The sequence below is a fragment of the Hypoxylon fragiforme genome (assembly GCF_022984875.1).
Source record: "Hypoxylon fragiforme strain CBS 206.31 chromosome Unknown GGS25scaffold_6, whole genome shotgun sequence".
In the NCBI taxonomy this organism is placed as follows: domain Eukaryota; kingdom Fungi; phylum Ascomycota; class Sordariomycetes; order Xylariales; family Hypoxylaceae; genus Hypoxylon; species Hypoxylon fragiforme.
This window is the reverse complement of record NW_026054761.1, coordinates 1,472,238-1,498,148: the sequence shown is the minus strand read 5'-3', so window position 1 is coordinate 1,498,148 and position 25,911 is coordinate 1,472,238. Positions and strand designations below refer to the sequence as shown.

General features: G+C 48.7%; 7 protein-coding genes across 7 annotated transcripts; 4 read left to right on the top strand and 3 right to left on the bottom strand.

The window, feature by feature from the left end:
• Positions 1–2,161: 2,161 nt before the first annotated feature.
• GGS25DRAFT_324334 (alpha/beta-hydrolase) lies at positions 2,162–5,851 on the top strand. Its single transcript, XM_049257856.1, has 2 exons — positions 2,162–4,270; positions 4,325–5,851. Exons 1-2 carry the CDS (start codon positions 2,596–2,598, stop codon positions 5,266–5,268), a joined length of 2,619 nt encoding a protein of 872 aa, XP_049115652.1. The 5' UTR covers positions 2,162–2,595; the 3' UTR covers positions 5,269–5,851.
• A 1,455-nt stretch (positions 5,852–7,306) lies between these two features.
• On the top strand, positions 7,307–9,439 carry GGS25DRAFT_324266 (SNF5-domain-containing protein). Its single transcript, XM_049257855.1, has 2 exons — positions 7,307–9,150; positions 9,215–9,439. Exons 1-2 carry the CDS (start codon positions 7,498–7,500, stop codon positions 9,308–9,310), a joined length of 1,749 nt encoding a protein of 582 aa, XP_049115651.1. The 5' UTR covers positions 7,307–7,497; the 3' UTR covers positions 9,311–9,439.
• A 500-nt stretch (positions 9,440–9,939) lies between these two features.
• GGS25DRAFT_324260 (uncharacterized protein) lies at positions 9,940–11,733 on the top strand. Its single transcript, XM_049257854.1, has one exon. The coding sequence runs from the start codon at positions 10,304–10,306 to the stop codon at positions 11,570–11,572; it is 1,269 nt and encodes a 422-aa protein (XP_049115650.1). The 5' UTR covers positions 9,940–10,303; the 3' UTR covers positions 11,573–11,733.
• A 1,885-nt stretch (positions 11,734–13,618) lies between these two features.
• On the bottom strand, positions 13,619–16,250 carry GGS25DRAFT_522768 (uncharacterized protein; the record flags this gene model as incomplete). The annotated part of the gene is made up of 5 exons (XM_049264301.1): positions 13,619–13,661; positions 13,725–14,341; positions 14,400–14,572; positions 14,626–14,703; positions 14,762–16,250. 5 exons carry the CDS (start codon positions 16,248–16,250, stop codon positions 13,619–13,621), a joined length of 2,400 nt encoding a protein of 799 aa, XP_049115649.1.
• Positions 16,251–17,227: 977 nt separating this feature from the next.
• GGS25DRAFT_494940 (phospholipid-translocating P-type ATPase) lies at positions 17,228–22,268 on the top strand. The gene is made up of 2 exons (XM_049261400.1): positions 17,228–21,468; positions 21,527–22,268. Exons 1-2 carry the CDS (start codon positions 17,669–17,671, stop codon positions 21,975–21,977), a joined length of 4,251 nt encoding a protein of 1,416 aa, XP_049115648.1. The 5' UTR covers positions 17,228–17,668; the 3' UTR covers positions 21,978–22,268.
• Positions 22,269–22,696: 428 nt separating this feature from the next.
• On the bottom strand, positions 22,697–23,500 carry GGS25DRAFT_532460 (uncharacterized protein; the record flags this gene model as incomplete). The annotated part of the gene is made up of 1 exon (XM_049265594.1): positions 22,697–23,500. The coding sequence occupies one exon, from the start codon at positions 23,498–23,500 to the stop codon at positions 22,697–22,699; it is 804 nt and encodes a 267-aa protein (XP_049115647.1).
• A 530-nt stretch (positions 23,501–24,030) lies between these two features.
• GGS25DRAFT_494937 (uncharacterized protein) lies at positions 24,031–25,763 on the bottom strand. Its single transcript, XM_049261399.1, has 2 exons — positions 25,114–25,763; positions 24,031–25,061 (listed from the first exon to the last, which is right to left on the bottom strand). The coding sequence occupies exons 1-2, from the start codon at positions 25,526–25,528 to the stop codon at positions 24,241–24,243; spliced, it is 1,236 nt and encodes a 411-aa protein (XP_049115646.1). The 5' UTR covers positions 25,529–25,763; the 3' UTR covers positions 24,031–24,240.
• Between the last annotated feature and the right edge of the window lie 148 nt (positions 25,764–25,911).

Genomic DNA, 25,911 nt, shown 5'->3' with positions numbered 1-25,911 from the left:
TGACTTTTGTGACTTTTGTGACTCTTATGACTCTTGTCTCGATTAACTCAAAGAAAAGAAGATTGAGATAAACTCGAACCACTGAATGGCCCACCAGGTGCCACGTGTAGCCCTGGGCATGTCATTGTGGAAACAAGTGCTTGCTCCTCTTGTTCTACAATCTCGACCTTAAGAAAATCATCTCACAAAAGATGTGATAGCCCAATTGTTTCTATTGACGTTTCTACAGTTGTACACGTACAACTTATTCTCATGGTTGGCTCTTGGTAAACCTTGGAAGATGAACCAGTGGAAAAAGAAAAACAAGGGGCCCCCCCAATGTCGCTATGTCCCGAGCATGGGGTTTTTTCTTTTTCTTCCCTTCATGGAAGGTCCTTGTTATCATGGTGATCCGGGTTTAAGGCTATTCAAATACACAAGCTCCAAGGAACCCTGAACATGTCCAAGCTTGCCAAGGTCCCGCATTCACGTGGTGTTCACTGCCCGCAGCCTGTCAACTTTTCACCATCCTTCCCAGTGCATGAACCCATTGCCGGGCCATCGGAGTTGTCGGACTCACTATTATCAATTGATCATTCTTATGTACCTAGGTTAGGCATCTAGGTTAGGGTACTGTACATGAAAGTGACGAGAACATTGAACTGCAGTTTAGAAATTGAAATGATGCCATCACCTCTTCAATGTTGTCGCTTACTTTGATAATGTTGCACAAATGAACAGCGTTGTTACAATTGCAACCGTTAGTATTTATATACTAGGTACAATGTCGTATTAATTTACCTCAACTTGAATCTACATGTATGTAACTACTCGAGCATGCCAATCCTCCCGTTTTTTAGATGGATATCACGACTTGCAAAGAAACCCCTTCTCGGGTGGACTTGCATATAGTAGTACATATTTAGGTAGGTAGTAGTGGTTGATTAGAGGACCCCAATAATTCACGTTAATCTCAATTTGGGTCAGCCTCTGAACGACTTCCACTTTGGCACTTCTCTATTGTTGTCTGGTGGAGCAAATAGTGTGAAAAGGAAATAGAAAAGAAAAAGAAAAAAAGGGTCTATTCAAGACGGTTCAATTGACGGTTCAATGGTTTCTTACCTAGGATAACCTACAGGATTGTCTGAGTTTAGACTAACTAACAAGATTTGTATGTGCTCAAGTACAGTAGGTATGATTCATTATATGTTTCCCCTGAGTGAATATTACATACCCTAGGTATACATATACAGGTATGATACTACTAGTAACTACATATGTAGGTAGTAGGTAGTACTAGGCATTGTTTTACAAGGGTTGGCACAAAGGAACATTCTCAAAGAGAAAACTTTGAATAAATAGCTAGCGTCTCATCTGAACTTTCTGGTCGCTTCACGTTCTCGGAAACGACCAGTCATATCCAGGGAAAGCAAGTGATCACCCGCAGACACTAGTTACAGCTACCTGCATGTTACGGGGTTCAACCTTACGGGGTAGCTGCAATTAAGCTGCAATAAAGCTGCAATACGTATGGCTGTTATAACCATTACAGCAAGATGGACCCCCCAAGCACAGGCTACAGGCTACAGGCTACAGCTTCCAAAAGTTTCTGGTCACCGCAGGTAGGAGGCTGTTATCGTGCAATTTCACCAATTTCACCAATTTCCATACCTAATTGGCCCTCCCTGAGTCGAGTTACCTTCCCTGCATTACCCAATAATAATTATAATATGGCCCGGGCTACCTAATAAATCGATCGGCCAAGATTCCACTTCTACTCCCATTTCCCCCCCTGAGTTGAAACGGTTCGAATGCTTTTCTTTTGGACTTTTAATGTTCATCTTTTGTAATTTTGCAAATAACTACTAGGTGGTAGAGATACGACTTGTACTGTAACCAACATAATCCTTCTTCGTTCCTCAGCCAAAGTTCGAGTTGCATATCCCCTCCTCTACATCAGCATCCTCGACATCTTCTCGATTTATCCTCCAGGCCATCTCACATTATACCCAGTACTATGCAAATGCGTTATTACATGGTGCATACTACCTGGTAGGTACTATCTAACATAGATCATTGATGTATGTATAAGCGAGTCAGATCTACATCGGTACATCCAGAACAAGACAAAAACCTCGACCGGTTGGTGCGAACCCCCCCGGCACGAAGCGCCTGTTCCAAATCTGGGACCTGCAGCATCGAGTCTGGGAGTCTTGGCCTGTAAGGTTGTCTTGTCTCGGTACTGACCAGTCTAACCTAACGTTCCTGCATCCTGTCTACCTACCTAGTATTATCGAGTCTCACCTTCCACACTACATTCCCTACCTCCTTCCCTTCTGTTTCCTGACCTCCACATTTTGTTACACCCTGTACCGTGTTCAAGTAGGAGCTGTACCATAGTACACCGCTCCTGCTGGACATTGCACTGATTGCAGTAACAAAACACAACCAAACCCCTAAAAACAGAAACAAACTGGCAGGTAAGACTGCCAGTAGATTACGTACTGGCTGTACCTACCTAGTAGGTCAGACAGGTAGATAGGATTAGCATTGGGATTCGGTTTAGGCAAAACACGCATTCCTCGATCGATCTTTTCTCCTTGCGTCCCGCTCGCCATGGATTATACTTCCGGACAACTACTCCCTATTCCCCGTCAAACCCCCCAATTGTCCCGGAGGAGAGGTATTGATCCTCCTGAGCACCTGCGTCTGCGCGACGACGACAAAGACCGCACCGGCGTACCTCCAGCATCACCCGAAGTCATATCATCCCTAATCACCAGTTTATCTGTCATATCGGAACCTGCGAATCAGCACTTCGAGGGTCAAGCCTTATCTCTTCCGCGTTCCGCTGGCGACGGCAGCTTTGGTATCGAGTACGGTCAGAGACTCGACCGCCTACAAGAAGAAGGTGCTGGTATCGACGAATTGGCCGCGAGCCCGCCGACCATTCGAACAGCGAAACCACCCTCCGGGTTTTCTCCATTAACCGCTCCGAAATCGCCACGTCGCGAGTCGTCTAGTGGTTTCAAATCATTTTTGCGCAACTCGTCTCGGCCATCTTCCAAGGGTTCAGTCTCGTCGTATGATGATACACGTAGCATCGGCAATCTCTCAATTGAACGTGGCCTTCCTACCCCCGAGTTGCGCAGGCAACGGTCGCATGACAGCTGGGGAAAGAAGCAACTTCGTAATCATAAGGGATTGATGTACATGAGCTCAAAAGAACAATTGCGCGCCAGTGAGTCAGAGAGGAAGCGCGCAAGTGTAGGATCTATTGGTGCTGTATCCAGCAGTTTGAACGGGTTTTCACCTCGACCTGACGTTATCCTTGCCGAGACCCCGATTCGAGAAGAATCAAGTGACTCGCCAATAAAAACAGATATGCCTAGCGCAAGCCCATCCGCCGATTTCATTAGTTTTCACCGACCGATCCCGACTCGCGACTCCTCGTTGCGCAAAACGGGAACCAACGCCAAGAGGTCGTCGCATAGGTCCTCGCGATCGAAGAGAGATAGTGAGGGCGGCTTCAACGACACTATTCCTGAAGATTCGGAACAAAGCCGATCGCGCGATCTCTACAACACTGGGCGGCGACACTCTAGTCGCGCAAACTCGGAAGTTGACACGAGAAGGCGAACGAGGGACGACCCTCTTCCCGAAATGCCGCACTCTGCGAAGGCCAGCTTGACCTCCGCTGTTAAGAAGCCCCAGGAACCCCATTATTCCCACCAGCGCGCGAGATCATATTCGACCGATACGAATGGGTACGAAGATGGCGCCCCATTCCCGGCTGTATCTCAGAGTAGAAGACGCAGCGCGCATAGTACCGACCGGAGGAAGTTGGGGCACACGACCCCAGACCCGGGTGAGATTATCCGGCCAAAACGAAGCAGTTCACGACTGAAGCGTATTTCAGCGGGACCAAAGAGTCCCGAGCCGGCAGACAGAAGAAAGGAAATCACTTCCCCTGAGCCTATGGTAGGATACGAACGGCCACAGAGCGCTGATTCCGTCGATGATGCTGTTGAGTCCTACCTATGCTCCCCAAGACTATCACAGAAAATCCGACATCCCCAAACGGGCAGAGTCATATCGTTCTCTGAAGTCGGCGACGCCGATGGCTCAGCAGTGTTCTGTTGTGTAGGCATGGGCCTGACTAGATATATCACTGCATTTTACGATGAGCTAGCTTTGACACTCAAACTGCGACTCATTACGCCCGATCGTCCTGGTGTAGGTGACAGCGAAGCGTATGCTGACGGAACGGCAACACCTCTTAGCTGGCCTGGTATGTCTATCATCCTAGTTGGTAACCACTATCACAGAAACTAACGGTCTACAGATGATGTTTATGCTATCTGCCAAGCTTTGAAAATCACCAAGTTTTCTATTCTTGCGCACTCCGCTGGCGCTATTTATGCTCTAGCAACTGCACTCCGCATGCCGCAGCACATCCGTGGTCGCATTCACCTTTTAGCTCCATGGATTCCCCCATCGCAGATGAACGTGTTTGGTTCATCGCAAGCCCTTCCCCCTACTAACGCCATCCCTACGTCTCAACGAATTCTTCGAGCCTTACCCACCCCCTTCCTCAAAGCAGCGAACAGCTCATTTATGTCAGCCACCAGCAGCTCGATCACCAGCTCACTTCCGAAGAACAATTCTCGTCGTAACAAGCGAAAGTCCACTGTTCCTACCGGGCGAGATTCAGCTCAAACCCGCCGAGACGCTGCGCCTAGCTTGGACAAAGAGAATATAACACAAGGAGGCCTAGATGGGAAGCGCTTTCCAGTATCCGCCAACGAAAATATGGATCGGTTCCGTCCTGCTGATAATGAGTTCAACCCTCAGAAGGCTATCATTGCTGCCGCCGCCGATGCTATTGCAGATAAAGAAAGGCAGATGACTTATGATATGAGGCTTACCCACGCAATCTGGGAGCTTGCCACTACAGGGGCCAATCCCGCTGTAGATCTCCTTGTCTGTTTAGAGCGGAGACACACGATTGGTTTTCGATACGTAGATATAACTCGACCAGTCATAATTCATCACGGTAGCAGAGATACACGGGTTCCTGTTGAGAACGTAAAATGGCTAGGGAAGACGATGCGACGATGCGAAGTTCGAGTGCTTGAGGGCGAAGGACATGGATTGATGGCTAGTGCTACTGTGATGGGCTCCGTATTGATGGAGATAAGTAAAGAATGGGAGGACTGGGCGATGCTTACGAACTCGAAACAACGAACAGACGAACGAGGCAGAAGCTTACGGGCTAGCCACCGATAAGGGACTGACCTAACAATAATATCCGCTACTATATTCATTTTTAAAGCATCATGTCAACCACGATTTAGACCATACCCGGTGCGCAGGAGTCTTGGATATTTGGATAATCGTTCTCAGTATGAACCTAATGGTTAGAAGGGTGGTTGAGGGGATATCTTGCAGATGAGAGTCCCGCTTTTCGTTGAGAGTATATATACACTATAAACTATGGCAGGCAAGATAGGGTGGCTTTTTCTTCTTTTCTTTTATTCCCCTCCCCCTTTTTTGGATTGCAAAGAGAGGCAGATCCGTAACGATAAGATCCGAGAGACTAGTACCGGATGCAGTGAGATAATTAAAAATCCTGCGGCGAAGGGTTTACGAAAGAACGGGAAGTGAAGGGGGAAGATTACCTACCTCATAGTGGACGGTAACGAGATGGTTATCAGTGTGGGGAGGTAGGTATAGTTTAGTCACGATACCTAGTCCTATGTCAAGAAATGTTGAGAAAAATGGCTTCGAAGAGTATCTACATAAGTGCCTAGTGTAATGTAATGTCTACATACCTACCTTCGACGTGTCCTAACGTCTACTTCCGCCCATCGACATGTTCCTTTCGCAAGCCGGGCCATTCTGACGAGAAATCGCACACAAAACCGTGAAAAGTCCACAGCACTCTGGCGACGAAGGGCCTTATAATGTCGCTACACCTGTGCTTGGCCTGGATACTGTTCACTTGGATTTGGCACTTCTTTACTACATCTCTGCTTTCTCAATAAACAACCGGCTTGCTAGGATCTCTAGGTGTAGCTTCTCTTGCTCAGTGGTCTATAATTCGCGTAAGGGAAACGGCTCTCGACCCCGAATAAAAGAAGCATACTGTCTTTCAGCTTAGCTCCACCGTCTGTACCCTAGCCCAGTGTCTTCATCTTCTGGACAAATGTGTTGATATAATTGTGCATACCTAGGTACCTAGCCGATTCCAAAACTTGTACTAAATGACGAGGAAATATATTCGGACCATTTGCGGTGATTCACCGAGTCATTTTCCCACGTAACCTCGTAATGTCTAAATCCAATAGCTATGGATATTGAAATGCTCCTGGCTATCGATGTGCTTGGTATAAACTATTTCGTGGCCGACATATCTATTTTCGATCATAGCCCCCTCAACCGTACAGGGACATCTCCCAGCGTAGCTAGCGGAGCATTATTGGTCGACCTGATCACGATAGCTGTTGGCTGTCTAGGTACCTACCATTGGTAGGTAAGCACACCATAGGTTTACCCCTGTTTTATTCCTACATAACATATTTACCTACTCACTGGACTCACTGCCCTTTGCCCTGCAAGTTGATGGCAAAGCATGTTTTGGATATAACCAGGGGACTTGGATAGAAGATGATGACCTAACGGCTGGGTATGATGAGTTGAATATTTGACCACACCTATTTTAAAATAATCCGAATTTGATCTTATATAAATGAGAACTTCAAGCTGTTGGTGTCACTTGGTGATTGATATGTACATCTGCATATGTACATACGTAGTAAGTAAGTAGCTGGCTAAACGTCGGCGCCCCACGTGATCTAGATAGTTCTACTAGCCTAACTCTATAAAGCTTGGACCCCTTTACGACCCCTACACCCAACACCCTTAGTACTAAGTCGGTACCTAGGTACCCTGTTACAACTTAGGTACCTACTGGCAACTGCAGGTGCAAAAAGGACAAGACGCGTTGCGACAAGAACAAACGACTGGTGCAAGTTCCATGCAAGTTGCAAGTGCTGCACTACATATGAATATAGGTAGTTACAACCAAAAACCTGGCTGCGACTTCCACTTCTTCCTTTGCATCCAAATTTGACTTTTACTAAGTTTTTATTTTATTTAATTGTTATTAATTGTTATTAATTGTTATTAATTGTTATTAATTGTTATGACAATTCTTACGCCTTTCTACGAATGAATTAGGTACATACCTAGCCAGGCTGGAGGTACATAGCCTACTGTATCTTCAATCTCTTCAATCTTTTCAACTTCAAATGTTCCATCTCTTTTCCATCTCAATCCTCTAACCTACAACTTTAGGCCCCTCGAACCTAAACCTCTCTACACTAAAGCCTACTAACCTTAGGCCTATCGCCTAGCTTCCCTCTTCCTTCCCTCCCCCTTCCTATTACTTCACATCATTTTCTACCCGCATGACTTCAATGTCATAAAAACAAGGCGAATTAATTATAATACAAAATGGAGACTAGAAGCACTCCTCAGGCGCTTCTCTCCTCCTACGCGCCGCGACTGCGCGTCTACAACAATTCTCTCCTCACCCCAGTCATCCATCCTGCTGCACCTGCAGGCCCCATATCGCGAACGACAAAACGCGGCACTACTGTCATCAATTATGCTGAGGATGGCTATGACTACGATGAAGAAGAAGATGACGATTCCCGAAGACGACCTACGGGCTTGCGCAGCCTACGGCGCGAGGACAGCGCATCTAGGATAGATCCCGGCGACAGATTTGGAAAAGAGACTACTACCCCCGTACAAGTTCAGGGTATCTGGAGAGATTGGATGCTGAAGACTAAGAATCGATCGGATCTAAACAACCAGGCACAGGCTGCCCTGCCTATCACCCTCATTCCTATACGTATCGACGTCGACATTCCTGGCTTTATGCCTACAGCCTCATTGCCCCTACCCCGGGGCCTTACTCACCCACCACCACACATGGACCCGTCCTTGTATAAGACTGGCGAGATGACCGTCCCTTACAAATTAAGAGATATATTTCTGTGGAATTTGCACGAGACCTTGATTACTACCGATCAATTCGCGCTGAGCCTTGTCCAAGATCTGGACCTTCCCAGCCCAGTCATGATTGCTTCTGAGATTAGCAAGCAAATCAGAACACAACTGGAGGAATATGCCGGCGTGGCCTTACATCCGCTCTTCCACTCCGAAGACCAGGCCCCTACGAATGGCACCGGATTAGCTCCTCAATCCAGCTTTCGTGATACCCCTGCTACTCCTGCCACACCTCTCCCTGGCTTGATGCGTGGCCCTGACACTCCGTTCCGCAACGGTCTCGACACCAGCTTTGATACTCCTTCCAAGGTACCGCGCTCACAGGTTCCTGAGATAACAGCTAATGCTACGCCGATTCCTGCCGACTCGGAAGATTTAAATCACGACGACACTTATCGATGTATCGTTTCCCTCAACGTGAACCTCTCTTCCCAGCTATACACAGATAAATTCGAATGGTCACTTCTTCATCCTCCAGGTACTGCCGAGGCGTTCGCCAAAATAACGTGTGCTGATTTGGGTCTTGCTGGTGAATGGGTGCCTGCTCTGACGCACGCGATCTATGAAGCAGTATTGCGCCTGAAAAAGGAAGCATGCGAAGCCGGTGGCCTAGTGGCAGGCTGGGGTGGGGTGGGCACCGAATTTCCTAACGAGGCTGCTCACGGTGCGGATGCAGGTTGGCGATATGACCCCGAACACCTTGCCGATGAGTGGGAACCAAAGGTGGAGATTCTATCGAAGGAGGAAATAGAAAAGCGAGAAGTCGACCGTGAACGACAGGTCCGCCGTCTTCGCCGGGAGACAGCACGATTCAGTAGTAATGCCGGTATGATAGGAGGCATTCCCGGCCTGGGCATAGAAGTCGAGGAGGAACGAATGGGACGCGGAGAAAGGTCGAAAAAGAAGCGAAGATTCCGAAGTCTGAGCCCGCTTGGCCGCTCTGGCACACCAGGTGGTAGAAACACTCCGGATGTAGGGTATGGTGGAGGCGGCACACTTGCCGACCAAGAAAGGCTTAATTGGCGATGCCACCATTGCTATATCTGGGGCACGAGTGTCTGGGCAGTTAGAGATGGGCCACGGGGTCCTAGGGTGAGTAAAGACCTAAGTTACGCGGGTCACGCTGTATGGAATGTTTCGCTAACCATCTACACAGACCCTTTGTGCCAATTGTGGTCGTTTATATGAACAAACTAAGAAGCTGCCTCGATGGGCCAAGAACCTGCATATGGCGGACGCACGTCCGTTCTAGTACAATGCGACTCCAGCTCCAGTTGACATGCCAGGCACGGGGAAGAGGAGGAGACGCAGGTCAACAAAGCCCGAGTAGTAGTGGCATATTATCTGGATTGTGAGTTCGACAATGGCGTTTACGGGCGGGGCGACGATATATCAAAGGAGTAATTATTTCCCCCTCGCTTGCTAGTCAGGAGTCGTTGGCTACGGTTCATACCATGGAGACCTGCATGTGGAGACGCAGGCATTAATTTAAGGACCTTGCTGTTCGTGCTAGCAGCCCTGGAGCTTCAGTGCGGGCCTATAGGCACTGGGTGTTTTTCTGCAGGTTGCGTCGCTGCCGCCATTGCCGCCGCCGCCGCTAGCTGCTGTTGCCGCCCTTTGTATACTAGAGATTACTGATGCAAGGATAGCAGAGACAGACAGAAATGAAGAAAAAAACGCTACCATATTTATGGAGTGTCTGGTAGGATACATGAGTTGTGCACATACCTAGTTGAAGGTATATAAGTCCAATATGTACCTACCCAGACATTGTTTCTCTTCTTTTGCAGTGAGGTGACATGTGCACATGTGCTGGGTTGCGTACTACATAGGTGCCTACCAAGTTGTTTTTACTGCTTTAATATCAACAATCTTGCTTAGTGACAGATGGGAACCAGCCGATCTGATAATGATTACTCTATAAAGCCAAGTCGGGGTAATACAATACCTACATATGTAGGACTTTTGACGAAATCCTTCTTCTTGTATGCACCTTGGTTACTTAGTATATAAATGACCTCGGACTCCGAATCCATTAGTTCACAAGCTAATAATGCCCTGATCCAATTACTTGTTGTACACCTTCTATATATAGTATCACGTATATGTCTGTCAGCACTTAGTTTATATCTGCCTACCTACCTACCTACCTAACCTAGGTACTTCTTCACCTCTGCCATTCCTTTATCTCTTTCTCCCCCTCTTCTCCTTTTTCAACCCCCCAATTCATCATTCAGCGTTCATCATGGCGGAAATCCCAGTTATCCAAATCCTCGAAAAGAAGAACTACTTCAAGCAAGCCCTCGTGCCCCTCCCCTCGGCCCTCCCCCTACCACCGCTCGCAGACTCGTCCCTGCGCATCCGCACCGAGACCCTCTGCCTCTCCACCAACAACTTCAGCTACTGCAAGGTCGGCGACCTCTTCGGCTGGTGGGACGTCCACCCCCTGCCCCCCTCCGCCCCATCCCCTTACACCGACGCCGCAACCTACGGGCGCACCAACTGCTGGGGCTACGCCCGCGTCGTCGACTCCACCTTCGCAGACGTGCAGAAGGGGAGCTACGTGTGGGGCTACCTCCCCATCGGCACGCTGCCGCTCGACCTCGAGGTCAAGGCCGCGGCGGAGGCCGGGGGCCAGGTCGTGGTCACGGAGGGGTACCGCCAGAAGCAGCTGGCGATCTACAACCGCTACGCGGTGTACCCGCCGGGCTCGGCCGTGGCGGCGGAGGTCAGGCAGAGGAGCGACGCGGTCGCGTACGACTGCCTGCTGCGGGTCATGCACCTCACGGCGTTCGTCATGACCGAGGTCATGTTCCCCCCCGAGGCGCAGGGCGCGGACGGCGCGGACGGCTTTGTTCCCCCGCACCTGGCGGACCTGGCGGGCGCGACGGTGCTGAGCTTTGCGCCGGGGTCGAAGGTCGGGCTTGCGTTCGCGATGCTGCTGCGGAGCGAGGGGCGCGGGGGGGGCAGGCCCCGCCGTGTTGTGGGGGTTGCGAGCGAGGCTTCGGTCGCGTTTGTGAAGGGCACCGGGGTGTATGGCGGCGAGGAGAACGTCGTGGCGACGACGGAGGAGCCGCTCGCGGTGCTGGAGGGCTTCGGCGCGCCCCGCGACGGCCGCGTCGTGATATGCGACTTTGGCGGGCGCAACGGCGTCGCGTGGAAGTGGGCAAGGGCGATCAAGGCGGTGTTCCCGCGGACGATGTACGTTGCTGTCGGGGGGGAGGTCACGGATCCCACGGCCACGGCTACGGGGGAGGGGGAAGGTGGGCCGGATCCGGAGGTCATGGATTTCGCGTTCGCGCACGCGGGTATCCTGCAGGATATGGCGATGAAGAAGTTTGGCGAGGGGGAGTACTTTAGGAGGCTGGGTGAGTCGTGGGAGGGCATGAGGAAGACCGGGATTAAGGGGTTCAGGGTTACGTGGGGAGAGGGGATGCAGGCTGTGAAGGAGGGGTGGGAGAGGTATACGAGGGGGGAGGTTGGCTCGGATGAGGGGTTGGTTTTTGGGATATGAGGGATGTATACCTAGGTATAAGCTGTGATGAACATGATTTGAATGGCATATAGTAACTAGCAACTAACAATTGGGTATTAGGTAGATACCTACCTGCCTACCTACCTACATAACGTCTCTAGAAATATGAAATGAGGCCAAGTAACCCCGATTGGAATATCGAATCTCTCTTTATATTAGTCCGGCCTAGGCACTTACAAAAGTAACTACCTTTCTACCTACACACTGCATAACAGGTCTTCCCATACAACAACCATCTAGGTTACATTAATAGTCAAGAAAAGGGGCAGGCAGGCAAGCCAGTCCGTCCCCTTAACTCCACTCTATCTTGCCACAGTTGATACATCGCCGGTGGTAGCACCGGGTCTTCGTGCACTCTTCCAAGCTTGCTGCGTACTTGCGTTTGCATTGGCAGCTATGTAGTCAGGCCCAGTTTGATTAGCGGTTGGTTTTTCTTTTGGCTTTGGTTGGGTGATGGTAAGAAAAGAAGGGGAAGAGGGAGGGAAGGGGGAAGAAGGAGAAGAAGAAGAATCTATACATAAATCCTTACCATATCCATTTCGCGTCTGGGTTCGTAGGCTTATTATCACCTTTTGGCTTCGCGGCCGGCTTCTGGTTGTTATTGGTACCGACAGTACTACTACTGCCGGCGGCAGTTGTTGTGGGCTTGCATTGAGCTTCGGCGTTGTTGGCCATGTTAGATCGATCGTTCGCTTGCTCGTCAAGGTGGGACGGTAGCGATATATTAGGCGAACAGGCCGAGTGAAAGCGTCTTGTATATAGACGTGAAGAGTTGGTTCGTTGTCTGAATATATATGGACAAGGAATCGAGGCTTCATAGTTTCTTTTTGTGGTTTAGGCTGCGAGGGAGAGGATGGAAGAAGAATGGCAGGGCGACGTGCTTAAATAAACACGAAGATGGGGTGAAGTACAGATCGAGCTCGAAGAGATAGATGTCCATGGTAATGTTGCTGGAAAGCAGTTGACTCACGACTGACTGGACTGACGTTGGGAGTGGCAGTCAGAAGAGCTTAGAGAGATATGGGTGAATGAGTAGGTTTGGTAGTCAGTTCTTGTCATGTAGGTAAACTGCGTTGGAATCCCTTGACTATGAGATGAGGACATGGTATCACAAAGCCGTCTGCGAAGTAGGTACCCTTGATAGAGTTTGTAAACAACGATTAATAGGTACCTAAGGTAGAGGGGTGGGGGGTGGGAGACGAGCTCGCATAAAGGGCTTGCATTCAGGATGCAAGGCATGATGTTTTGTAAGTAGTTGGTAGGTATCTGGGGAGATAGGTAGGTAGGTGACGATAACTCTATGTCTCTAACCGTTAGCAACATGCGTGAAACAACAGTAGCCCACTAGGTAGGTAAACAATACCGGATTTCTTTATCATTTCCTTGACCCTTCAATACATGATAATTTCACCTTTCCCTTCCAACTATCTACACAAACACACCTACCTAAGATATACCATAGTCAAGGAAGCAGTACCCATACTCATAAACCCAACACCATTTGTCCTCCCAGGATTACGGCACATGCTGTGCATCTCCCGTCTTTACATCTACTTAAGTACCTATGAAAGGTTCCTAGATTTCAGGGATTCTTGTGATTTTATCACCGATTCGAAAGGAGATGGACGAAGGCAGAATATATCAACTAAACACACCACGTTGTACAGATTACTGGGTGCCTAGGTAGTCAGCTATGGCGATATGCTAGGCTGCCTGACTCCCTACTGACTGGGAAGCGTGGAATATTGCTTTGAGGGGTTAATAGGTTTGATGGCCAGTCCAACATGAAAGAAAATCACGGGAAAGTATTTACTGAGTTCAAGTGACTAACGGACGACGATGCTTAGTTTTCACATCTTAGGCGGGCCAACTAAAGAATTCTTGGCATTCGTACCCCATCAATGATGGATACTTATTGAAACTTCATCTGTGAATTGCCTCCTTTAGCAAGCAAATTTTAGGAGTTATAGCCAGCCAATCCCACTTGAATATACCTCCCTAGTAACCTCCCACCTGCCTACCTAATTATGCGTTTAAAGCAAGGCAAGCATCAACTGCCAGACCAACCCTGTAAGAAATGTGTTAGTACGTTGGCGGCAAGAAAAACAGGGATATGATGAGCAAAACTGACCTTCCCTCCTTCTGGTAGACAACATCGCTAATGATGTCCCGATCTAGACCCGGAAACATGGCCGAAAGTGTCTCCACTACGTTATTGTGCTCTGCTCTGTGAATTCTCTGCGCCTCAGCAACATCAGCGCTCGCCTGCCGTGCCGCCGCTTCTTCAGCGGTTAACCGCGGACGCCCATCTACTGAAGGCCGATTTTCGGTGCTGGGTCGCGGACTGAGTCGTGGAGTGTCTGGCTGAGCTATACGTGCAGGCGAACTAGGACCCGCACCGTCTTCTGAAAATATACGGCCAATGGATGACAAAGGTTTCTGAATAGAACGGAGTAAGCCAGAGATTGCCGGAGCTTCTTCGCCGGAATCATTATCATCGTTAGATGATGAAGACCGACGTGGCGTGCTCGATCCATCTAGATCTAGCGACCGACGTGCCGAAGAAGTGCCCGAGGCAAATAATCCAGGCTTTTCTGTCTGTTGTGGCTGAGGTGGAGTAGGTGGTTCCTCCGCCTGATGCCTTTCCGCAATAGCAGATACAGCTGCTTCCACGTTCTTCTCAAACTCCTCATCAGAAATTGTTAGGGTGGTACGGTCCATATTCTCAATAAACTGTATGGCGCCCATCTGGTTGCATAATTAGCTTAAGTGTATATATATTGTCCGGGACCAGGCCTTGACTTACCAGAGATGAAAGATAGTATCCGGCTTCTCCAGCTAGTTTGTCCTGGTTTCGAAATCGCAAGATATAATGGACATTAGAAACCAGGTGATCGGGGTTAGACCGCAACACAACATATATCAGAAGCGGCATGAAAGAGTCAGCTGATGAGTCGCTTTTGTTGTGTTTAAGGAGCCCTAGACGGTCGATTAGCATTGTGACCAAGTGATGAGTAGCTCAAACATCGTACCAAATATAACTTTGCAGCAGTTGAGGACACAAATAATCTTGTCGCGAGGTGCTCGATAAGATTTGATTTTAAGAAGTTCTAGAATTGTCAGTCGTTTAGTTTACTCTCCCTTTACGACGTTTTATTAAAGACGCACCTTGTTGAGCCAATGTGAGGAACCTTTTACCGGTTTCATTGGTAGGGGGAATATCCAAGTGTTCTTCTCGGACCCAACTATAGATATTGATCTTCTGTGCTAGAATCCCGTCCCTTTCCACATCCTCTTGATGTTGCCCGCGTCGTCCAGGTCCCATGGGTCGATCACCTCCGCGACGCCTTGGCTTCGCGCCTGGAATGGGCTGGGGAGGAGGTATGGCAGGCGAAAAGGTTTGCGTATGCAGTCTGTTCATGACAAGCTTCTCCATGCCTTCGCGTGCGTTATCAAATTCCGCGTCCGAAACCTCGCTCCATACCTCACATTGGGCCATTTTATTGGCTATAAATGTAAGAAAATCACTAATGATCTTGACTTGCTCGTGGACCATCCATTGACGTTTTGCGAATTCAAACAAGAAGGACTTGAGATATCTCGCTACTGGATCAGCCTTCTTGTGCTTCAGCTGCTCTAAAAATCGGTGGAAATCGAATGGAAGAGCTGGCTCAGGCTCAGGTTCGGGAGGCGGTGGTCGGTGTAATGAGGTTGTAGAAGAGGCCTGCGGATCTATGATGGAAAGTCTCTCATCCGATGGATTATCCTTTGGCGGAACGGGAGGCCCTTGGTCATCAGACTCCTTCAGCTTATCCTTTGATCGCATGCTTATCGGCGACGTGCTCGAGAGCCTCAAGTTTTGCATGTCTTGTAACTGCTGGGCGAGACTTGGGGTAGGGGGCTCGAGACTAGATTTCCTCGGCGGGTGGTGAATTGGGGAAGTACCTAGAAGAGGCGAAGTGATCTCGAGTCGCGGACTCATGACCTCCTCTTCTCCAGGACCACCACCATTTTCCGGGAATTGTTCCATGATACTTTGAATTTCCGAGCGAGAAGTCCCCTCTTGCTCGTCTTCGCTAGGGTACCGTCTCTCATCATATCCTGCATCTGATCGAGTCGGTGACGGTTCAGGGCCGTGACCCTTGAATCGATGGGTGGAGCTGGTTCTGGATGGTGGCTGGGAGCCTTCTGGAGTCGGGGGAGTCGGGTCAACATATGGGGCGGGCTTAATTGTCAAGTACTGCGGTTTCGCGGGCTTGAGAGTTGCAACAGAGGATTCCATAGCATCAGCTGGTCCATCAGGTGAAGCAGTTTGATCAAGCTGAATAACCTTATCTACCGAGGCATCTTCCGTTTTTGTACTCTTGCCCTGATCTTCGAGGAGATCTGTTAAGATACTATGGGCTTGGTTCGGGACAGTTTGATTGTCCAGGCCGCTTGGCTGAGAGAGCTCTCCTTCAACTTTGCCATCCTCTTTCTGGGTCTGAGCATCGACCTGGTCCGACTCTGGGGGGATAGTTGCGAGGGTCGGCGTAGTATCGGGGGCGTTTATGGGCTTTTGATCGCTCATGGCGGGGTCATGGTCGAACGCTATAACAACCTCTGGTCTTGCAAGAGGACCTTTGGACTGTGGTAGGAGGTGTTCAGGAGGAGGCATGCATGAAAGCTCGGATCTCTTAGAGAGATAAGTGTAGGGAGTTAATGAATTAATCGTCCTTGCGTTGAGGAATGAATGAAATAATGAGTTATGTACAAAGATAGGCGATAGGTATGTAGGTAGTAGGTAGGCAGGCAAGGTCAAGGTTACATAGGTAACTAATACCTGGTTTATCGTTATCGCTTTCCTCGACACACAAGATGTGTTAAAGATTGCATGGACTGTGCACATGCATAAGAAAGGTTCGAGGTTACCTAAAGGGTTTAAAATTGTCCATGCGTCGGTGCTAAGTTATTTCCGCCCCGCCTTACTAATAATAACCTTACACCCCAGTAGATAGTAGTACCAAAGTCCGGATAATACATCATTGATGCATTGGTCTACATCAATGATCGTAATAGATCTATGATAGTTACAAAGCACTTTTATACAGTACTAAGGGCTTCAATGCTGCCGTATTGTATATGGTTTATACTTGGTAGGTCATGCAAGTCCAAGACTTGCTGCATGTGGTCTCAAATAGCATAACAAGGAGCTTCTTGTTTGTCTACTAAAGTACTTCGTATAAAGTAATTACTAGGTACCTAGTTGATGGCACCTAGCAGCACTCTCAACGGTGAGAATTACATGTAAAGTACTAGGTACGTACTTAGTAGTAAGTTAGTACATGCTACATTTGTCCTGATATGTAAGCCTTCAAAGTTAGAAAACTGTATTAGTGGGATAATGCTAGCAAAAACTCGATGGCAAGCTCATGGGCAATTACACGAATAGGATTGGTCAAACATTAAACGTCATCTCGCATGATGCACGTTATGCATAAATGTATTAACTACAGGTAGGATAATGTACATAGTACCTATTGTATCTAGGATTCTACGATACCTTCGGCGCCAAGCCAACTGTACCGGTAGGCTCGGCCGCTAAAGCAATATGGGTTGCGCCCGGCGTTCTTGGTCGTTTCCAGGTTACATTCTCAACGACTAAATTTGCTTGGATTTGCTTGGATTTTACTTTTTTTAACTGATTTTGTCTTCTAACTGCGATTCGAGATTCCTACATAGTTCCCAGTTCCCGAGTTCTGTTCCGGTCGGAGGATATAAAGGTGCCTATAACCTTGTTGAGGTTTGATTTTTGGTTTATACTTTTTTATAGGGCTGGCTGATTTCCGTTTTCACGTTTTCACGGTTTCACGGCCTTCCATTCTTTTATTAGATTGTTCTTGTTCCTTTTAAGATACGCTCGTTTTTCCCGCTGCGGCCCGTCGTCTGAAAAACACCCCAAAAAATCACCTAGTACCTGACTATCGTAGCTCCGGCTGTCAATGACAAGGTTCTCGTCGCCCTTTTTGGAATTTTGTCGATACGCGCACAATCGCCTGGCGATGCAGCTATATTCGCTCGAGCTCGTGCATTATAATGCCTCGAATGGCCGGTCGTTTAGAATATGATGTTGGAAAAAAACAGAGTATAGATGCCTTCCCGACCACAGCGCGGAACACTCGGGATACGTGGAACGCCCGGAAACAGTTAGAAGAACTTGGAGAAGCTGTGCAGGAGTGCGCTGCACAATGGTACAAAACATATATATTACAACTAATATTGCGACAAAAACCTCTGAAGCCTTCTAAAGATGGACGGCACGTCCCGTTACAAGTTGAGCACGAATACGCCCTAATTGACGATCGACGTGGCTATCCGTACATATCGAATACGATTCGCACTTCACGATATACCCTGTACGATTTTGTACCGAAACAGATCATCTTCCAATTCACGCGATTGGCCAACTTCTATTTTCTCTGTGTTGGTATTCCCCAAGCAATTCCCGGCTTGAGTACCACCGGAAGTTATACCACCATCCTACCTTTGCTCTTCTTTGTTCTCCTGACTATTGTTAAGGAGGGCTACGATGACTACAAACGGCATCGGTTAGACAAGCTAGAGAATGCAAATGCCGCTAAAGTTCTGAGAAGAATTCCTGCAGACATAGGTTCAAACTCATCAAGTCGGAATTGGCTTTCTAGTAAATTTGGAAATAAAGAGGCGGATGCCCAATCTGATGACGATGAAAATGAAAATGAAAATGAAAATGAAAATGAAAATGAAAATGATGGGGAATACGAATGGAAACGGGTCAAATGGCAGGATATCAGAGTTGGCGACATCGTTAGGCTAGCCCGGGATGAGGCTGTGCCTGCTGACCTGGTTCTTTTACACGCCACGGGCGAGAATGGGATAGCTTATATCGACACTATGGATCTAGACGGAGAGACCAATCTCAAGAGTAGAGAGTCGCTCCCTGGCTTTGAACATTGTCACAACATCACTGGTCTTCGCGCCTGTTCAGCCGAATTTGTTCTTGAAGATCCGAACCCGGATCTGTACCGCTTTGATGGACGTGTCACGGTACACGGTCAGACACTACCCTTAACGTCGAATGAAGTTATATATCGAGGAAGCACACTCAGAAATACCTCTTGTGCCTTCGGCATCGTGATCAACACCGGAGAGGAGTGCAAAATCCGCATGAATGCGAATCAGCACCCTGCTGCAAAGAAGCCGGCTTTGGAATATATCGCTAACAAAATCGTTATCACTCTTGCACTCTACGTTATAATCTTGACGGTTGGGTGCTCCATGGGGTATATTATCTGGCGGCGGTCTACTGAGCGAGGTTCCTGGTATATATCTATGGCTACCGTCGAGTTCAAACAAATAATCATTGGCTACGCGATTATGTTCAACAATGTCATCCCGCTCGCGCTCTATGTCACCCTCGAGATAACGCGAATTGGCCAAATGCTCTTGCTGAACAATGATATGGAGATGTATGATGAGGCAACCGATACACCAGCCCGGTGCAATACAAATACTATCCTGGAGAACCTGGGACAAGTTAGTTATATATTCTCCGATAAGACAGGCACGCTTACGGAAAATGTTATGAAATTTCGGAAGCTGAGCATTTCGGGGACCTCATGGCTACATGAACCTGATATTCAGTCCGAAGAAGCCACCGTCACAACTAATCTTGATCCTAGCGTTGATACAGGTCTCGCAGTGCCACGGAAGTCTAGGGAGGTTTCTAGCATAATACACGAAGATATCGAACTATATCCCTTGTCCTCACCGACGTCGGCTATTACTGCTCGGTCGGGCAGAAGGTCATCATCACAGTGGAGGTCAACAGGCCGCCCAGATCATCCACAACCCGATGTAACAACCGTCGACTTATTAAACTATATCAGAGCCAGGCCGACATCGCCTTTTGCGAGGCGAGCCAAAGATTACATCTTATGCATGGCCCTCTGTCATACGTGTTTGCCAGAGGTAACTGATGGAAAGGTTGACTTCCAAGCCTCCTCACCGGACGAGTTGGCACTAGTTCGTGCTGCCCACGAACTTGGTTACTTGGTTATTCATCGATCATCTCAAGCTGTGACGCTACGAATTGATATCGGAGATGGCGATCAGAGGACGGATGTGTATCAGATTTTAGACGTTATTGAATTCAGCAGCAAGCGGAAACGTATGTCAATCATTGTACGCTGTCCGGATGGGAGACTTTGCATAATCTGCAAAGGTGCAGACTCAATGATCCTTCCTAGACTAAAGCTAGCAAATTTGGCGATGCAAAAAGCGACCGAAGTTCGACAAAGTGTTGAGACTGAACGCGAGCTCCTTCGAAGGAGCGAACATTTGGAAGTGAGGAATAGTTTCGGTGGTCGCCCGAGCTTAACTCTACGACGAAATATCTCGGCAAACCGGAATAGTATAGGACCTACCCAGCCTGTTCCTGTGATCAAAAGACCCATGATTGAGAGAAGTAGATCTGCAGAAGGGTCAAAAGCGCGGCCCTCACAAGACAAAGCACGTCCGTCACTAGGCATACGGACCACATCCCTTGACGTGAGCAAGACGTTACTAAGCCCATCGACGCCCAAGCCATCATATGATAAATTTGGATTTCTTGATGATCCCTCTATTTATGATGAATCAATGATTTTCAGCCGATGCTTCAAACACCTTGACGACTTTGCCTCGGAGGGTTTGCGGACATTGGTGTTTGCAAGGAAATTCATACTAGAAGGCGAGTATGACGCGTGGAAGAAGATATATAATGATGCAACGACGAGTCTGGTCAATCGACAGGACATGATCGAAGCAGCGGGCGAGCTGATCGAGCAATCCCTTGACCTAATCGGCGCCACAGCGATCGAAGATAAGTTGCAAGTTGGCGTGCCCGAGACTATCGACAAGCTTCGCCGCGCCAATATCAAGATATGGATGTTGACAGGAGATAAACGCGAGACAGCTATCAATATTGCTCATTCTGCACGAATCTGTCGTCCAGGATCTGACATATTCATTCTCGACTGCTCCAAGGGCTCCATAGAGGTCCAGATCAATGATATATCCGAAGACATCAAGACAAATTGCGCCCACAGCGTCGTCGTCATCGATGGGGAAACCCTATCAATTATTGAGCAGTCACCACTATTAACCGACTTATTCTACACGTTAATCCCTTTGATCGACTCAGTCATATGTTGCCGTGCATCTCCCGCTCAAAAGTCCATGATCGTCAAAGCCATAAGAGAACGAGCCCCGAGCGCACTTACGCTAGCTATTGGTGATGGTGCAAATGACTTGGCAATGATCTCTGCCTCACACGTGGGGGTTGGTATCTCGGGCAAGGAAGGGCTTCAGGCTGCTCGTGTTGCAGATTACGCCATTGCACAATTCCGCTTTTTGCAGCGTTTGCTTCTCGTGCATGGTCGTTGGAATTATGTCCGTACGGCTAAGTTCATACTCGCCACCTTCTGGAAGGAGATGTTCTTTTACATACCCACGGCGATGTACCAACGCTACAACGGATACACGGGCACAAGTCTCTACGAGAACTGGAGTCTGACTGTGTTTAACACCCTCTTTACGAGCCTTTGTGTTATATGCCTAGGAATATGGGAGCAGGATCTGAGAGCGGAAACGCTGCTTGCCGTTCCTGAACTATACGTGCACGGGCAGAGAAATAGGGAGTTGAATATCGCAAAATTCGTGCGCTGGATGGCTGCAGCCGCTGCAGAAGGCATATTGGTGTGGCTTGGAGTATGGGCTTCCTACAGCGTGTTTGGCAAGGCAAGGGACGATGGCCTGTTTGCTTTGGGTAACTTGGTGTTTACTATAGGCGTGGTCTGGATCAACTGCAAGATCTTGTGAGTTTACTTTTTCCCTAAACACTTGTAAGTTCGTAACTGCTAACTGGATTTCCAGCGGGATCGAAACAAACCACAAAACAATGATTGTTCTAGGCGCTTTTCTAGTCACATTGGCCGGGTGGTGGATGTGGCAGGCTATTCTTTCGGGTATCTATACGCTACAGCCGAGTCCCTATGCAGCTCGAAGTGGCTTCACAAAAGCATTCGGCCAAGATTCCTTATGGTGGTTGACCTTCCTTATTGTGGTGCTTGCGCTCATCGCGGTAGAGGTCGCCTACAAGATGATCAAACGTAGCTTGGTCGTCGCGGGTATGTGGAGATGGCCTCCTTGGAGGAAAATAAGCCACGACGACAGCTTGGAAAAATGGGGATTGGAGGTTTGGCAAGAATTGGAAAAGGACCCGGTCATACGTGAACGGTTGCGAAGGGCATGTTTGGAAGACGAGGAGGTAGGGGATGTGGAGATGGATGATTTTGAACCTGTTGACGTTACTAAAATTCTGTAAAAGGGGGGCATTGAAAGGCGTTTTTTTGGGTATATATAAGGTACACGCATACATCTAGGTTATACATAGGGACCTGGGTAGGTATCCATCTAGGTTAGAGGCTGTGTGTTTGGGAGGTCTTTGCGGGTTTTGTCTTTTGGACTCTCTTCTCTCCTTTTATCCCTTACGGGGGTTCATCTTTGGCAACTAGAACAGATACGATAGATACCCAAAGCGTTATCACAGTAGATAGGCACTGAGCAGGTAATGTAAATAGAGTAATATTCATCATAGTCGTTATACCGACAGTAACTACTTTACGTTTTTATAATTTGTTGTGCTCATCGTGATGGAAAAAGAATGAATTGAGAAGAACAAGAGGGTGATTTGGGGTGAGATTGAGGATGCTCGTTCAGGGGTAAGTCTGTTGAGGTAGAAGACTGCATGAGCTGTTGGCCGATATAGGGGGAGAAATCAAAAAGGCCGGGTATCGTTTTGATCCATCGCCCCCCTTTTCTACTCTAAAGACTAGAGATCTAAACATGTCTCCCTACCTATCACTTCTTGATAAGCCGTATGCTTGCCCCATTCGCGAGTCACCGCACTTATATAAGGGCGATTCATAAGTAGATTAAGCCAATGCAATACATTCAACCCGTAAATTCCCAATATCTTAATAACCCCTTATCTACCAACCCTCACCCACGTATATAGTATACCTACATAGGTAAGAACATCCATCACCCACTACTCTCCGTCGTGGTGTTACTCACATAGCAAACCTCCATCCCCACCACCCCCTTCTCCCCCTTCTCCTTCCCAAACCTCCCCAACACCGGCGCCACCACCCTCGCAAACCCCTCGCCCCCCCTCGCCTTCTCACACGCCTCGACGCTATCCCACCCAAACACCATCACCAGCACCTGGCACGGCCGCCCCTGGTACAGCACGTCGCGCTCAACCGACCACCCCGCAGCCGACTGGCCCGTCCACCCAGGCAGCGCCAGCTTCGCCAGCGCGGCCGCCACGTCGCGCGCCGTTTGCAAGCCCCGCCCCTTCTCTTCGCCCGTCTTCTCGTGGTCGGGGTAGTACACGTGGACGAGCTCTGCCACTTGCGTCTTTGCGCCGTGGTCCAGAACGCTTGCGCCGGTGTAATCGTCATCGCTGTCCTCGTTATCGTTGTCGTTAGCGTTGTCGTCATCGCGAGCGACTTCCCCCTCCTGGAAGAAGACGTGGAACGGCCGCCGCATCCCCGCCGACGGCGCGACGATGTCCGCGAACCGCTTCCGGAACGCGGCGTACTCGGCCGGCGCGTCGGTGCCGAAGGCGGCGTGCGCGGCGAGGGAGGTCCAGTCGATGAAGAGGCGGAGGTGCTTTTCTGCTTGTTGCTGGGAGGGGTGGGAGGTGGCGAGGGAGGAGCGGACGCGTAGGCAGCCGGGGCGGGAGAGCAGGGCGCGGGTGTTGGTTGCGAGGACGGAGGCGATGGTGGAGTCGGGGATGGTGGGGGAGAGGGTTAGGTGGGCGAGTTCGGTTATGGGGGACATGGCTTTGGATTTCTTTGGCTATTTTGCTTGCTGTTCGTTTATTTTTATTTGGTTTGTTGGAGTATTAAGTAGGTAGATACCTGAGTATGTAGGTAGGTATACTCTACGTGAATAGGTGGGGGTAAGGGGGAAGGAAGGCAGGGGATGCGTATAAGTTATATATGCATCCTTACTCATCTCTATACCCCCCCTTAGAGTATTCGAAAACCTTGCCGTGTTAGCAGCATAGCTATACACTTGAATACTTATCCAGGTATCGGTCGTGCTGGAAAGAAACGCGCCTCGGAGGCGGAAGTCCGGTTAGTGGGCAACGCGGCGAGATTAGGTATAATTTGGGGGAGGGCCGAAGAGCTGGTATATATAATAGGTACTTAGGTAGTTCTGTTTGGCTGTACATAGGTATGGCTTTCATAAACTCAGAAGCTAGTCAGTGTATTGGGTGAGCAAGGTAGGTATTTCAAGATATAGACTGTTTAGGGGAATATTGGGTAGTATGCAAAAGCTTGTAAGTTGCTTGGGTAGAACCATGATGAGGGAAGTGGAATTTTATGGAATTATATACTAAGAAAAGACAAGTTCAAAAAGCCTCCTACGTACATGCTGCCTCGCTCTCCTGGATATCTTCGTGCAAACACCAACCATGTATCAACTGTCTGTATCAAATATATATATATAAAGTCCCACGCCAAGAATAAAGTCAATCTTAAGTGCGGCGACTGTTTAAAGTTTTTTATCGCCTTCTATAGTTCATCTAACCAATTTAGCAAGGGGTTTAAGTAGTCGGTGGCCAACAAGGGGCCCAACGTAACCCCGTGTTCCTTTGCCAACGGGTACAGGTCCGAAGGGTCCCTCATAAACTCCATGTAGTACATCAGCACGTACTTGAGCCGCGGCAGCACACGGTGCTTCTCGGAGATCAGGAACCGGATGAGCTGGTAGTCCCGCGGCATGAGCGTCAGTTCCAACGTGTACCCCGGCGGCGGGAAGCCGGGGAACACGACGCCTCGCTCGTTCATTACCCGGATGGAGCGGGGCACGATGTTCTCTAGAAGCAACATCTTGAGGTTCGGAGGGAATTTCGTGCGCACGAGACCCGGGAGCGCCATTTCGTCCATATACGTGCTGCCGAGGAGGTAAATAGGGGGCACGCGGAGGAAGTGCAGATTGGAGAACCGCGTAAAATCCATACCCTCGCCTTCGTGCGGGATCTTCCAGCGCCACGTCAGGTCCAGTATGCGCAAGCTCTCCCGAGACGAGGCCAACACGATCGGATACAGCTTTTCCGAGAAAGGCACCTGTCCGTTATGGCTGAAATGCACATCTTGTAAGCTCCTACTCGGAGCAACAAGCCGGTTCAGTGCCTCGCAGGTATACCGGCATAATTCGACGGATAGTACTCTCAAGCCCTCATGCTGGAAATAGTCCGCGTCTGCGTAGGCAAAGGCAGAGAAATCAATGAAGGAAAGCCGGATCCGCCGCATCTTTCTATGGCGGAAGAGGACAGCGTCATCCTCATCCAGTATGACGGGAGACGCGTCTTCACGCTCGATCGAGAAGGTCACTGTGGCCCTTTAGTGACCTGTTTACTATTCGGTCCCGGTAAAAAGACTTACAATTCGTCATGCTGGGCTGTTCTCGGACGAGCTGGTTCAGAGAACGACGCTTTTCGTCGTTAATAAAGAGAGGATCTCCTTCATGCTGCATAATTACGCTCTCAAGGTTGGGAAACTCGAAAGCCATGAGCTGTCTATAACCGACGGGGTGAAACTCGTCCAGAACGAGGTAATGCACAAACTTGACGACATGAGGATGCCTAAGTAAGAACTCGAACAGCCCAACTGTATCATTATGTGTGCGGGTTTTGGTGTATATTCTATAATACAGCAGCGGCTCTGTGATGCCCTGGGCCCTACGACAGGTCCGCAGAAACACGGCTTGATCACGGAGGTCAAGGCATCGAAGGATCCACCACTGGATTTCCAGGGGTAGACTAAAGAACCAAGGATGGCCATGAGTCGAAACCATCATAAGGGGCTTATAACACTAAAAACCAGACAAATATGAAAACCATAAGAGGTGTTCATTATATTATAGTAACTAGGTAAGTAGTAAGCATCGCGATAGTATGAGGAGGAAGGGGAGAAAAGTGACAGAGAGGGAGAAAAAGGGAGAGGAATAAGGAGGAAGGGATCTAGAAGGACAGCCGGAACTTTGTCCCCGCATAAAGTTGCCTTCAACCCTTCAACGTTACTAAGTACCTACATAATCTTATGTATTAAACGGGGTGAGGACCATATCCTCCGGACTTGGAATCTTTATGCAAAAGAATACAGAAGTAGAAGTAAAATTAATAATATTAGCCAGATAATAATAAGGCCATATCGTATCGGCATTAACTGAGTTATCTACAT